The 11,985-nt window shown below is 48.9% G+C and overlaps 2 protein-coding genes across 2 annotated transcripts in view; one reads left to right on the top strand and one right to left on the bottom strand.

The window, feature by feature from the left end:
- NUCB1 (nucleobindin 1) overlaps window positions 1-1,087 on the bottom strand; it is a 26,133-nt gene extending 25,046 nt beyond the window's left edge. The window contains exon 1 of the mRNA XM_006868399.1: window positions 971-1,087. Coding sequence (XP_006868461.1) covers window positions 971-1,087 — 117 coding nt within the window. The remainder of the gene's footprint in view (window positions 1-970) is intronic.
- A 1,678-nt stretch (window positions 1,088-2,765) lies between these two features.
- Window positions 2,766-11,595, top strand: TULP2 (tubby like protein 2). Its single transcript, XM_006868175.1, has 12 exons — window positions 2,766-2,797; window positions 3,230-3,281; window positions 3,696-3,825; window positions 4,654-4,791; window positions 5,073-5,189; window positions 6,276-6,397; window positions 7,479-7,796; window positions 8,953-9,065; window positions 9,773-9,887; window positions 9,965-10,063; window positions 11,028-11,199; window positions 11,462-11,595. The coding sequence occupies exons 1-12, from the start codon at window positions 2,766-2,768 to the stop codon at window positions 11,593-11,595; spliced, it is 1,542 nt and encodes a 513-aa protein (XP_006868237.1).
- The last annotated feature ends 390 nt before the right edge of the window (window positions 11,596-11,985 follow it).

The raw sequence follows: 11,985 nt of genomic DNA, 5'->3' as shown, positions 1-11,985 counted from the left end.
TATACACGTGGACCTCACCAGATGGAATACATAGAAATCAAATTGACTACATCTACAGAAAGAGATGATGGAAAAGCTCCATATCATCAGTCAAAACAAGGCCAGGGGCAGATTGTAGAACAGATCATCAATTGCTTATATGCAAATTCAAACTGAAGCCGAAGAAAATGAAAACAAGTCCATGAGAGCCAAAATATGACCTTGAATATAGTGACCCTATATTCAATATAGAGAATAGAGGGAAGTTCTAGTCTGCTCTAGCGGGTCATTATCCACTAAGTGGCATTCAACTATGACTCCATCTCAGGTTTTTTGTTGTTGTTAAGTGCCTTCAAGTCGATTCCAACCCATAGCGACCCTCTATAGGGTTTCCGAGGAGCAGCTGGTGAGCTTGAAGCATCGACCTTGCAGTTCAAACGACTTTGCAGTCTGGCATTGTGGGAAAATTCAGGCCACAAATCGTGAGGTTAATTCTTTAAATCCAACTTCCCTGAGTGGAAAATTACATAGGGTTCAATAAACACCTGTTCGAATTCATAAGCAAGCCACTCACGTGTACCTCTGTAATTCAAAACAACATGCCTAGGAGCTCCTAAGAGTTAAGAACACCTTCAACTGTCTAACCTCGCCTGCCCTAGGTGCTTCTGGGAATTGTAGTTCTTTTTTTCATATTCCTTTTTCGGGGGAAGTGGGAGGATTTAAGACTTTTCATTTAAAATCTGACCTGAATTCCCACATCTCAGAAATCTAATTCCCAACAGTGCAGCGCGTGAAGATGTGTTCCCTCCCCAGTTTATCACCGCGTAAAACTCCCAGGGCTGCAAAGAAATGATAGGCAAAGTACTAGCAACATCAGTCCCTGGGGCCAGGAAATCACTGGAGGATCCCCACCCACAGGGACCAAGGGGTTCCGCGGGAATTGTAGGACCACGGCAAACACCTGGCTGGAGAGCAGGGCAGGGCCACTCACGGGGCTCTCGGTCGCGGGGCTCTCATCCTTCTTGGCAGGCCCCCGCTCCAGGGGCACGGCCAGAACTGTACGCAACAGCAGTAGGAGGAAGGCAGCGCGAGGTCCAGTGGGAGACATGGCGACGTGGTCTGTGGGGGGCGAGGGTGTATGTATGACAATATCTGTTCCAAGTCCCCGTCTTCCTAAAACCCAGAGTCGAAACCCCTAGCGCCGCGCCCCCACTCATCCAAAAGTCAAAAGTCAAGGCTCAAAGCATCTAGTCCTCCGGGACCCCAGATTTTCCTTTCTCCGAGTCTCAGTCCCAGACACCCTGGCTCCAAACTCTGGGGTCCAAGACCTCCACTCCCATCTCCCCCAAACCAAAACGTCCAAGCTTCTAGCCTCCTCTTTCCCTAGAAGTTCTGGCTCCCAACCCATCCTCTTCTGGGATCCAGTTTTCCAGCCCTCTGGCCCCTCAGCCTCCCTCCTCTGCAGGACCCCTGAGTCCTGGTGTCTCGGCCCCTCACCTCTTGTATACCGCAGAGGGCGTTTTCCCAGGCCAGGACCTCCGGTGCGGTCTTGGTGATTTCCCCTCTAGGCCGTGCCCATTTTCCTGCAGGCCCCGCCCCCAGAGGTCTGATTGGTTTACGCTAGAGACCGGTTTCGGGCCCGTGTCTTCACTTCTGGCGGCCTCTGCTCTCTACGGTGTCGCTCGCCTTTTTTCGGAAGCTTCGCCTTATCTTTCTCGGAAGCCCAGCCTCCCTGAAGCCAAATTTCCTGCTAGGTAAAAGGAGAGCGAAGACTTTTGAACTACAACTCCCAGCAGGCCGGGGGATAATTCGTCAACCTCAGTGGACATCTTGGCCCCGTTGCCTGATGGGAGGTGTAGTTTTCCCATCCGGGAGACTGCTGCAAGTTAGCGCTCCATTGCAATGTGCACAGCCCGCTTTTCTAAGTTTCTCCAAGTGTAAAGTGAGACTGCAATTTGACCTCTCTTGGGTCCCTTTAAGGAACACCCGCATGTCATTCCATGAACACTTGTAAAGGGTTGCCTTGGCTGCTTCGGTGGCCAGGGGTCATTGCTTTGTTGGAAGTGGAACACAGAGGACCAGGAGGGAGGGGATCAGGGAAAGTCACTGTGTGAATTCCCGCCTCTTTCTGGGCCCTCTTTTCTTCTCTTGCCTACTTCCCCAAAACCCCGAGATTAGGTTCTCAGTACCCAAAGAGATGGTCAAGTACGTTTCTAAATAAGCTACAGAGGCAATTCAGTGAGGCGTGAATGTGAGCCACTGCCTGTCATAAAGAGAGGAGGAGTCTCCAGGACCCCAGGTAGGTGGGTTCTAGAGTCAGGACACACTGGGGATCAGGTAGGTACTTGGGGCCCAAAGGCTTGAGTTCCTGTATTTGGGTCCAGGAGAGTTAAAAGACTGGGAGAGAATTAGGTACGTCAGGGCGTGGGAACTGGACTCCTGGGCTCCTGACAGTGATAAAAACTGGAACCAGGTTTCTGGGTCCCTAACAGGAGATGATGTTGGGATTCGGGTTGCCTGGATTCAGGAGGAGAAGCCCTTGATCAGCGATTTGAGCCCACCAGCCGCTCCTAGGGAGAAAAATGTGGCAATCAGTTTACATAAAGATGACTGTCTAGGAAATTGTATGGAGCGGTTCCCCTCTGTCTCATGGGGTCGTTATGGGTTGGAATCCATTAGAAGGCAACAGGGTTAGGGGTTCAGGGGATCTAAACCTTAGGATCAGGTGTTGAAAAGCAGAATCTATTGGGATGTTGGGTCTGAATTCCAATTCTTGCCTCTCCAGAATGTATGAAGAGAATGACACATGGAAAAAAGAGTGAGTAGCGAGTGGGATGAGTGAGAGAGAGGAGGAACTTAGTTACACTACCAGCCATTCAGTTCTTTTCTCTGTGTTTGCAATGTTTAGTACCATGGGATTTGCAGGAAGGGTTGGGGATTGGACTCCTGAGGGAGAAGGAAGCTGGGGCCCCAAACTCTTGGGTCTGAGGGAGAAGGGGAATGGGCTGGGACTTCTGAGTCCTGAGACAGGTGAGGCCCGGGATTCCTAAAACCTGGATACTAGATGGGCCAGTGCTGGGAGCAAGAGCTTCAGAACTGGTAAAGTAGGGGCAGACTTGGATTCCATACCTTCTGTGACGTCACATGTGCTTAGAATCCTAAGTTGGGCATGAGAAAGGAGGGAAGGAAAGGTTCTTGGATAACCGAGGCTGTCCTGTTTGCTTTCACCGTGAGCTTGCCTCTCTCTCAGGGCCCTGGGGGATGAACTAGCTACCACGAGAATGCAGAAGCTGGAGCAGCAGGTACTATTTCCCAGGAATCAGCCCCCCCCCACCCCCAGATTCTTCCATCTTCCCCACCTCCACAGGATCCTTACGGTCTTCAGTGACTCTTGGAGGCTCTGTTTCTCCTATTGGGAAATTAAAACAAAGGGGCGTGGTGGTGGAATTTGGGAGTTTAAGCAAAGTCTGGTGATGACTTCCAAAATTTATAAGGAATAAGAAAGGATTCCTTAGGCCATGGGACAAGAAATGGTGGTCTCTGGACTCCTGGGTTTGAGGAAGGAGGGTCTCAGGGCCTAGACATCTGGGACCCAAAGGAAAGAGAGCCCCAGGAACCCTCCCACCAATGTATGCCACCCCTTGACCCAGGTCCCATCTCACCCTTGTCTTCCCATTATGTCTCTGACCCCTTTGCTCCATCCTCCTGCCCTGCAGTGGAGGCTATTTGAGAAGAAACAGCGACGAAAGCGCCAAGAGCCGCTCATGGTTCAGGCCAACCCCGATGCTTCGCGGGGAACTCGGCGACCAAGGAGGCGGGAGGACTACCTCCGGAGTGACTACTATGGTGAGGAAACGCTTCCGGGGTCCGTTGGCCTGCCGAACCTGGGGGCGGGGTCAATAGGCCTCTGTAGTGCGAGGGGCGTGGCCTTCCGGTACCCTTTGGTTAGGGTCTAGTAGAATCGAAGGAGTCCTGGTGTGGTGTTGTGGGTTAATACGCCAGACTGCAAAGCTGTTTGAACTGCAAGCTTGGCGGTTCAAGCTCAACAGCCGCTCCTCGGAAACGCTATCCAGGGTCGCTATGGGTCGGAACCGACTCGATGACACTTAACAAGAAAACAACAACAGTAGAAGTTAGAGGCCTGGCCTTGCGTTAAGGGTGAGACCAAAGCTTGGGGGCGGGGCCTCGAGATTGCGAGGTGGTGGGGTAAGAGTTGGGCAAAAGGTGGGAAACAGAACTTAGGGATTGGGCCTGGTATCTGGGGGCGGAGCTTCGGAGAGCCAATGAGATGAATTACTTAGAGAGGAGCCTGTAGAAAGTGGCCTGCACTGGCAGACTAGGGGATGCAGTTTGGAAGGCCCTGGGGGGCGTGGCCCTGGAAGACTGGACACTGGCAGATGGAGGGCCCTGGAAGACGGGGTTCCAGGTAATGTAGAGTAAGTGGTCCTAAAGAGATTCTGTACGTGGGGTCTGCAAATGCTTATGAAAGGAGCCTGCAACAATTTGGTGATGAGACTGCTAGTTTGAGCCTTAGGCCACTCTGTGGGGACTGAGCGGGTCTAGGGGATTCTTTGATACTTGGACAATGTCTGGGAGTCCAGTGAGGGAGTAGGTCTTCTCTGAGAATGGGAATTTGTAGCTGGTTTAAATGAGCCTTGCTGTACCTTCTCCTAGGTCCTGGAAACGCTTTCCTCCAGGAGAACATTCCAGAAGCACATCTGAAGTCTGGTGCACACAATGCCCTCGGTACCATGAGCTGTGGTGGAGATGGCAATGGGGAGCGCAACCCCCTAGATGCCCTCACAGAAGCAGGTAACCTGGGCCCTGGGAGCTCTCCAGATCTCCCCTTCAACTGGGCCCTGGATTCTGGGAGCCAAGACCCAGAAATCCAGGCCCCTGCCTCTTTTCTGGTAGGACTCATGCAATCAGGTTACTGCTACGTCTTCCCCTAGTACCCCTCCTTCCTCCCAACCTGGAGTTCAGGCCCTGAACCTCTTCGGACTCCAGGAATCCAAGAGTCTCCAGCCTCTTCCTCCCCCAGTAATCTCAGGGAACCCAGAATCTACCCTAACCTTTTTTATCCTGGTTTCTAGACAGTTCAGATCTGGAGTTGGAGGAAGTCTCTATAGATGACATTCCCACCTCTCCCCCTCCTTATAAAGAACTTTTGAGGACTCGACGAAGGGGTTGGACAACCCGCCATCGACCTGGTAAATTGAGGAACATTCCTCAAATCCCCACCCACTACCTGACACCCCCTTCCTTTTTGGATATCAGTATTATTGTGATATAATTCACATACCATTGAATTCACCCCCTTCCAGTTTACGGCTTAATGAGTTTTAGAATGAAGGTTCCTGAGTTACACTAATGGTTTACATTTGGTTGTCTGTTGGAACCCACGCAGCACCAGGGAAGAAACAGGCCTGAAGACTCCAGCTAAGAAAACCCTACAGAGTTTGACTTTGTAATATATGGGGTCTTTGAAATCATAAATGAAGAATATCAACAGTGGGTTTTTAGTATGTTCACAGACTTGCACAACCATGAGCACAGTCAATATTGTAGAACATTTTTATCAACCCCAAAAGAAACCCCATATCCTTTAATAGCCATTCTTCATCTTCCCAAGTATCTGTAGATTCTATCTCTGTAGAATGGCCTATTCTAGACATTTCATACACATGAATCATATAGTATGTGATCTTTCATACACATGAATCATATAGCTGGTATCAATCAACTTTGAAGGACAAGAGCCATCTGAAGGACTGTAGACATTCAATATGTGTATTAAATGTTTAAGTGAATTATTACAAAGTGAATACAACCATGTAGGTACCACCAAAGTCAAGAAATAACATAGCTAGCTCCCCTAACACAGAGCCTCTGTGTTCTCTTTCAGTCACTCCTCTCATCTTTCCCAGCGGTCATCTCTGTCCTAATTTTTTCACTGAGCATTGAAACATAATATTCTGGTGATACTCCCTTTTGTTCACATGACATGGCCAATGATGTCAATGACTAGACTCTTAATTACCATCCCAAACTCTACTCTCATCCCCCTAGACTTAAATCCCAGTTGGGACCAAGGAAAGGGAGAACTTTTCTCAGAGACCTCTCATCCTGAGCAGAGACCCTTATGAACAGGGAGGATGAGGAGAATCTGCCAGGTGATGAGTAAGGGATGAGAATCCCAGAGCTCAGGCCTTCTTCAGCTACCACTGATGACCTTGTCCCCTATCTCCAAGACTTTGATGTCCTAAGCGTAGGTCTCGGCTTCTTCCACCCCCCAGGGTCCAGTGCTGAGGACAAAAGAAGAATCCAAGATGGTGGAGATGAATACATGGCACCCAGTCTGGAATTACCTGGAATGGATAGCATCCAATATGGTGGAGGCTTGGCTTCCAACAAAATGGTAGACGCTTGACTAGTTTGGATGGAGAAGGGTAGCCTCAGACTTGTACCGAGGGCATCCTGATGGGCTGATCCACCAAGTCAATAGTGATTGGGTTAGCAGAGGATCTGTGTGAGAGATCTCAAATCAGTCTAGAGAATTTGAACTGGAGTGGGCACACCTATTAGAACCCAACCCAATTAAAGGCATCATGTTTTGGAGAGGACAGAAGAGTGAAACAACGGATTTTGGTTATGGTGAAAGTACAAGTGGTAATTCCACTGGAGTAGATCTGGGCCGGAATATATGGGATCTAGGGAGTCTTGGAGCTCTGGTAGGGTAGTGGTTACGAATCGGGCTGCAAACCTCAAGGTCAGCAGTTCGAAACTACCAGCTGTTCCGCGGGAGAAAGATGAGGCTTTCTGCTCTCATAAAGATTTACAGCCTCGGAAACCCTGTACAGGGTCGCTATGAGTCGGAACTGACTCCACGGTACACAACAAGGGAGTCTTGGTGGGGAACTACAGGATAATGCATGCGCTGGATCGCTGACCGGTTTGAACTACAAGGTCGGCGGTTCAAACCTACCAGCCGCTCCTCAGAAACTCTATAAGGGGCCGCTATGGGTTGGAACCGACTCCACCCCACTTAACAACAACAAAGTGAATCCTTGAGCCGTGGTGTGACACTGTAGGATAAGCACCGGACCATAAGGCCTGTTTGAACCGTAAGGCCGTTGGTTCAAACTTACTTGGAAACTCTACACAGAGTCACTAGAAGTCGGAAGCAATTCAACAGCACTTAACTGCAAAAAAAAAAAAATAAAAATAATCCAGTCAACACGTTTATAAGAGTGGGCAGTGTTCCCAAAGAGATCCTCCAATCAGAAGATAAAGTGGGCGTTGATGAATACGGCTGGCCAATCGACCAAAGATAAGGGCTTGGGTGGGTGGGCCACTGGTCAAGCATTAGGGTTTGATTGGGCAATTGATTCATACGCTTGACTAATAGAAAATAAGGGCGGGTGTAGGGGTGGGCAGAACCCTAAAAACAGGGATAGTCAATAATTGTCCCTCAACTTTGAATGTGTCCTGTGGGCTAGGGTGAAGACCTGGGTACCCAGGTAAATAAAGAGGAGCTGGAACCTGCATTGAGGACCTTCTCAGGGGCAGCCCACCAAGAGGTGTTCCAATACCCGGAAAGCGAGGACGGCTCGGGAAGTGGAGACGTGGGGAACACACATCGCTTGCCACTCCGGGCCCCAGGTCCTCGGCTGGGCGAGGATATGGAGGCATACATGTTGCGGCCGGCGCTGCGGGGACACACAGTTCAATGCCGCATCAGCCGGGACAAGCGTGGCGTAGACAAGGGACTGTTTCCCTTCTATTACCTGTATCTAGAAGCAGCCGATGGCCGGAAGGTACGATGAGGTGTTTCACAGACCGTTCAGCCCCTGTAGCCTCTCCCCCCGAGCAAGCCTCACTTTCCAGGCACCGACCCGTCTTGCCCCTTTCTGAGGTGGGTTCAAGGCTTTCATCAATTCAGGATTTGCTTATGACAGAGCTATGTTTATTGGGTGCCATCAAGTGGATTACATACCATAGCACCCTTTTTTGTCAGAGTAGAGCTGCCCCCTAGCATTTCTTAAGACAGTCGTCTGGTGTGGCTGTGGGATCATGCACTGGAAAGCAAAGTCGGTTTGAACTTCAATATCAGTGATTCAAATTCACCAACCGCTCCTTGGGCACCTTTTACGGGGTTGCTATGAGTCACAACTGACTCGACGGCACTTAACAACAACAATATCTTTAAGGGAGCTGACCACACAAGGTCTTTTCTCCCATGGAACTGCTGATGTGTTTGCACTTGGTTGCTAACCAAGTGACTGTCCCTTGGAAGCCACCCAGCACCACAGAAGAAAACAGACCTGGAGAGCTTCCCTGAAGCTTCCAGCCAAGTGCTTTTGACAGAGTTTTTTCCTCTTTATTTACATTCAGGTGCTAACCCTAGCCCATAGGACACATTCAGAGTTAACAGACAGCAATTAGTGATTGGTCATCCCTGTCCAGAGTCTGTCCACTCCCGCCCATATTTTCTATCTATTTAGTCAAGCATCTTAATCACCAATCTTTTGGTTAGCAGCCAAGCACTTACCACCAGGTATCACCAGGACATCATATTACCTCTCAACCTCAGTGCCAAGCCTTGTCCACTCTAGATACAAAACCATTTTTTTGGTTTTCCTCAAAGTCAAGCCAGCCAGCCAGCCAAGTGTCCCCAAACTCCACCTGTTACACACCCTCTGTTGGCATTGGTCTGACTTTTGTTAGCCCAAGACCCATTCCTTAGAGAACCCTACCAAGTCCATGATAAACCTTGTCCCTCTGAAACCAAAACCCACTTCTCACTGATGTTCCATTCAGGAGCCAAGCCCCACATCTCCCAGCAGACCTTGGGATGTCATGGCTCTATTGACCTGTCTTCTGTCACAGGCAAATGGCATTCTCTTTCTTCAGACCCTTAACCGCAATCAGATGCCAGAATTCAATTGTAATGAGCTGTTCTCCCATCCACAGCACTTCCTCCTGGCTGGGCGGAAGAGAAAAAGGAGTACAACCTCTAATTATCTCATCTCCTTGGACCCTACAGACTTGTCTAGAGATGGGGACTATTTTGTGGGCAAAGTCAGGTGGGCAGAACCCTGATGTGCGCGAGAAATTGATGTGGGAGGAAGGCGGGGAGGAAAGAGTAAAAATGGACTACATTTACCAGCAAGAAACACAGCACACAAGTTCCAACTCTTCATGTTAGAGTTTCTCCCTTCCTTCTCAATATAGTTGGGACTAGAAGGGCACTTAAGTTCTGAAGGCTTTAGAGCAAGGGATGGTATTCAAGACTTTCGACTTCAGTCCTTGTGGGAAAATTGAGCTAAGATGTGTGAGTTCTTACATCCTCGAGGGAAGGGAGTCCTTTAAGGGACCAGGCAGAAGGATAAAAAAATATGACCCATCAAAGAAAGATGGGATTGGGATCGTGGATACTGGTTTCTGAGGAAGCCAACTTTAGCAGGGAGGATGGAAAGGGTTAAAGAGCTAGGCCCATGAATAGGAAGGAAAACATGTACCATGTCTGAGGTTTCTCAGTAGGAAAGAGAACCTACTGTTTAGGAGCTGAGAACTGAGGGTGAAATTGATCTGGGTTTGAATCCCAGCTCAAGTTTGATCTGGCAAAGGAAGGATGTCACCTCATGGAAACTTAGTTTCTCATCTGTGCAAGGGGAATGTAATTCCTACCTTAGAGAGCTGAAAGGGAACTGTTGTTCAAAGATGACATTCATATACAGCCACACAGTAACAATTCTTATACCTTTTTTCTACCTTTCCCCTTGTGGAGTAGATCCAATATTTTGGGCACCAAATTCATCATCTTTGACAATGGGGTAAACCCTGACCGGAAGAATTGTGTCCCAGAGACTGCCCGGATCAGGGAGGAGCTGGGAGCTGTGTGTTATGTGAGTGTCTGGAGATGAGAGAATAGGGCGGTGGGGAGACAAGAGAAAACAAACCAACTGAAGTATGATACCCCTAGGAGACCAACGTCTTGGGATTCCGGGGACCCCGGAAAATGACTGTGATCATTCCAGGATTCGATGCCCAGAACCGGAGAATCAGGGTCCAGCCACAAAATGTGAGTCCTTCAGTCAGTGGAGGGTGGAGGGTAAGTTGCAGATTACATGTGAATTGGCAGGACTTTGTCAAACACTTGTCAATAACAGAGCAGAGAATAATGTTTTTGTTATTAAGTGCCTTGAGTCGGTTCTGACTCAAAGCAACCTTGTATAGGGTTTCCAAGGAGCAGCTGGTGGGTTTGAACCTTTGACCTTGTAGTTAGCTATCCAGTGCTTATCCTACAGTGCCACACCAGGCCTCCGAGCAGAGAATTTTGGTGATGGTGGTTGTGTGCCACTGAACGGGTACCAACTCATAGTGATTCTTTGTAGGGTTTCAGTGTTTGTAAATCTTTACCAGGGCAGAAAACGTCATCTTTCTCCTACAGAGCGACATGTAGATTTGAACTGCTGACTTTGTAGCTAGCAGCCCAGCTCGTAAACCAGTCGTCCACCTGGCCTTTTTGAGCAGAGACTGTTGTTAAGTGCTATTGCATTTATTCCAACTCAGAGTGACCTTTTACAGGGTTTTCGAAGAGCAGCTGTTGGGTTTGAACCACCGATGATCTTGTTCTTTGCAGTCCAGTACTTATCCTACAAGAGTATGTTGTTGTTTTTGTTGTTGTTAAGTGCTGTCGAGTGTAGAGTCGATTCTGGCTCAGTGACTCTCTATAGTGTTTCCCAGGAGTCACTGGTGGGTTTGAAAAGCTGACCTTGCAGTTCAAACCTACCTTTTGGTCCAATGCTTATCTTACAGTGCCACACCAGGAGTGCACTGTTGTTGTTGTAAGTGTCCTTGAGTCATTTCCGACTCATACAGACCCTATATATGATTTCCAAGGAGCGGCTGGTAAATTTGAAACACCGATCTTAACAGTTAACTCAAACTGACCTTGTGATCCAGCATCATCCTACAGTGCCACCCCAAAATTCTATGTTCTGAGAAAAGAAAGCAGGTTGGTGGGATCCAACTTTGCCTTATAGGAACAAGAGTCATTACTGAATCGCCTCCAGCGAGGAATCAGCCAAGGGCTGATTCTGCTGCAAAACAAAGCCCCATCCTGGAGCGATGAGAGCAGCGCCTACGTGCTCGATTTCCACGGTCGAGTCACTCGGGCCTCAGTCAAAAATTTCCAGATCGTCCATCCAGAAGACCGTGAGTTCCTAGGAACCAGTTTCTCGGGGCAAGGGGGCGTAAACGGTCGAGAACTACTTCTCCCATCACCACTTGGGGGTTTCTCAAGGAAGGAAAAACACCATGTAGTAGCAAAGCCTTCTGGGAATTATAGTTTACCGCGCTTTCGGAGCGTTTCGGAGCACAGCCTATGGGAGTCGTAGTATTTGCAACTCAGGTGCCCACGGCAGGGACCTGAGGGGATACAGGGAAGGCTTTATTTAGTTCCTGACTCTCCTTGCAGCCGACTACCTGGTGCTTCAGTTCGGCCGTGTGGCCCCAGACACGTTCACCATGGACTTCTGCTACCCACTTTGTCCGCTCCAAGCCTTCGCTATCTGCTTGTCCAGCTTTGATGGGAAGCTGGCATGTGAGTAAACCAATAAAATGCCGCTCCCCTGACCAGCTTCTGTGCCTGCTCACTACATTAATTATAATAATCAATATGTTAGTAGTTCAAGCACACCCAGAAGAAAGGCATATCAATCTATTTCTAAAATATCATAGAAAACCGTATGGAGCACACAGTTCTACTGTGACACCCTTAGGGTCACCTTGAGTGAAAATCGTCTCCATGGCAACTTTTTTGTGTTTTGTTTTCATACGCTGCCAAGAAACTAGCGGAGCCAAAGGGAGCAAGGGTGGGAAGATTTGGTGGTAGGCATAGTTCAAACAAAAGTCTTAGACGTGGGAGGGGGCTTGGTTGGTTTAAGGTAATGAAAGGGTAATGTTGAGAATGTAGAGAGTTCAAGGAAATTCAGGCTTACT

This window comes from Chrysochloris asiatica, unplaced genomic scaffold, assembly GCF_000296735.1.
Source record: "Chrysochloris asiatica unplaced genomic scaffold, ChrAsi1.0 scaffold00116, whole genome shotgun sequence".
In the NCBI taxonomy this organism is placed as follows: domain Eukaryota; kingdom Metazoa; phylum Chordata; class Mammalia; order Afrosoricida; family Chrysochloridae; genus Chrysochloris; species Chrysochloris asiatica.
This window is presented reverse-complemented; position numbering and strand designations above follow the sequence as displayed.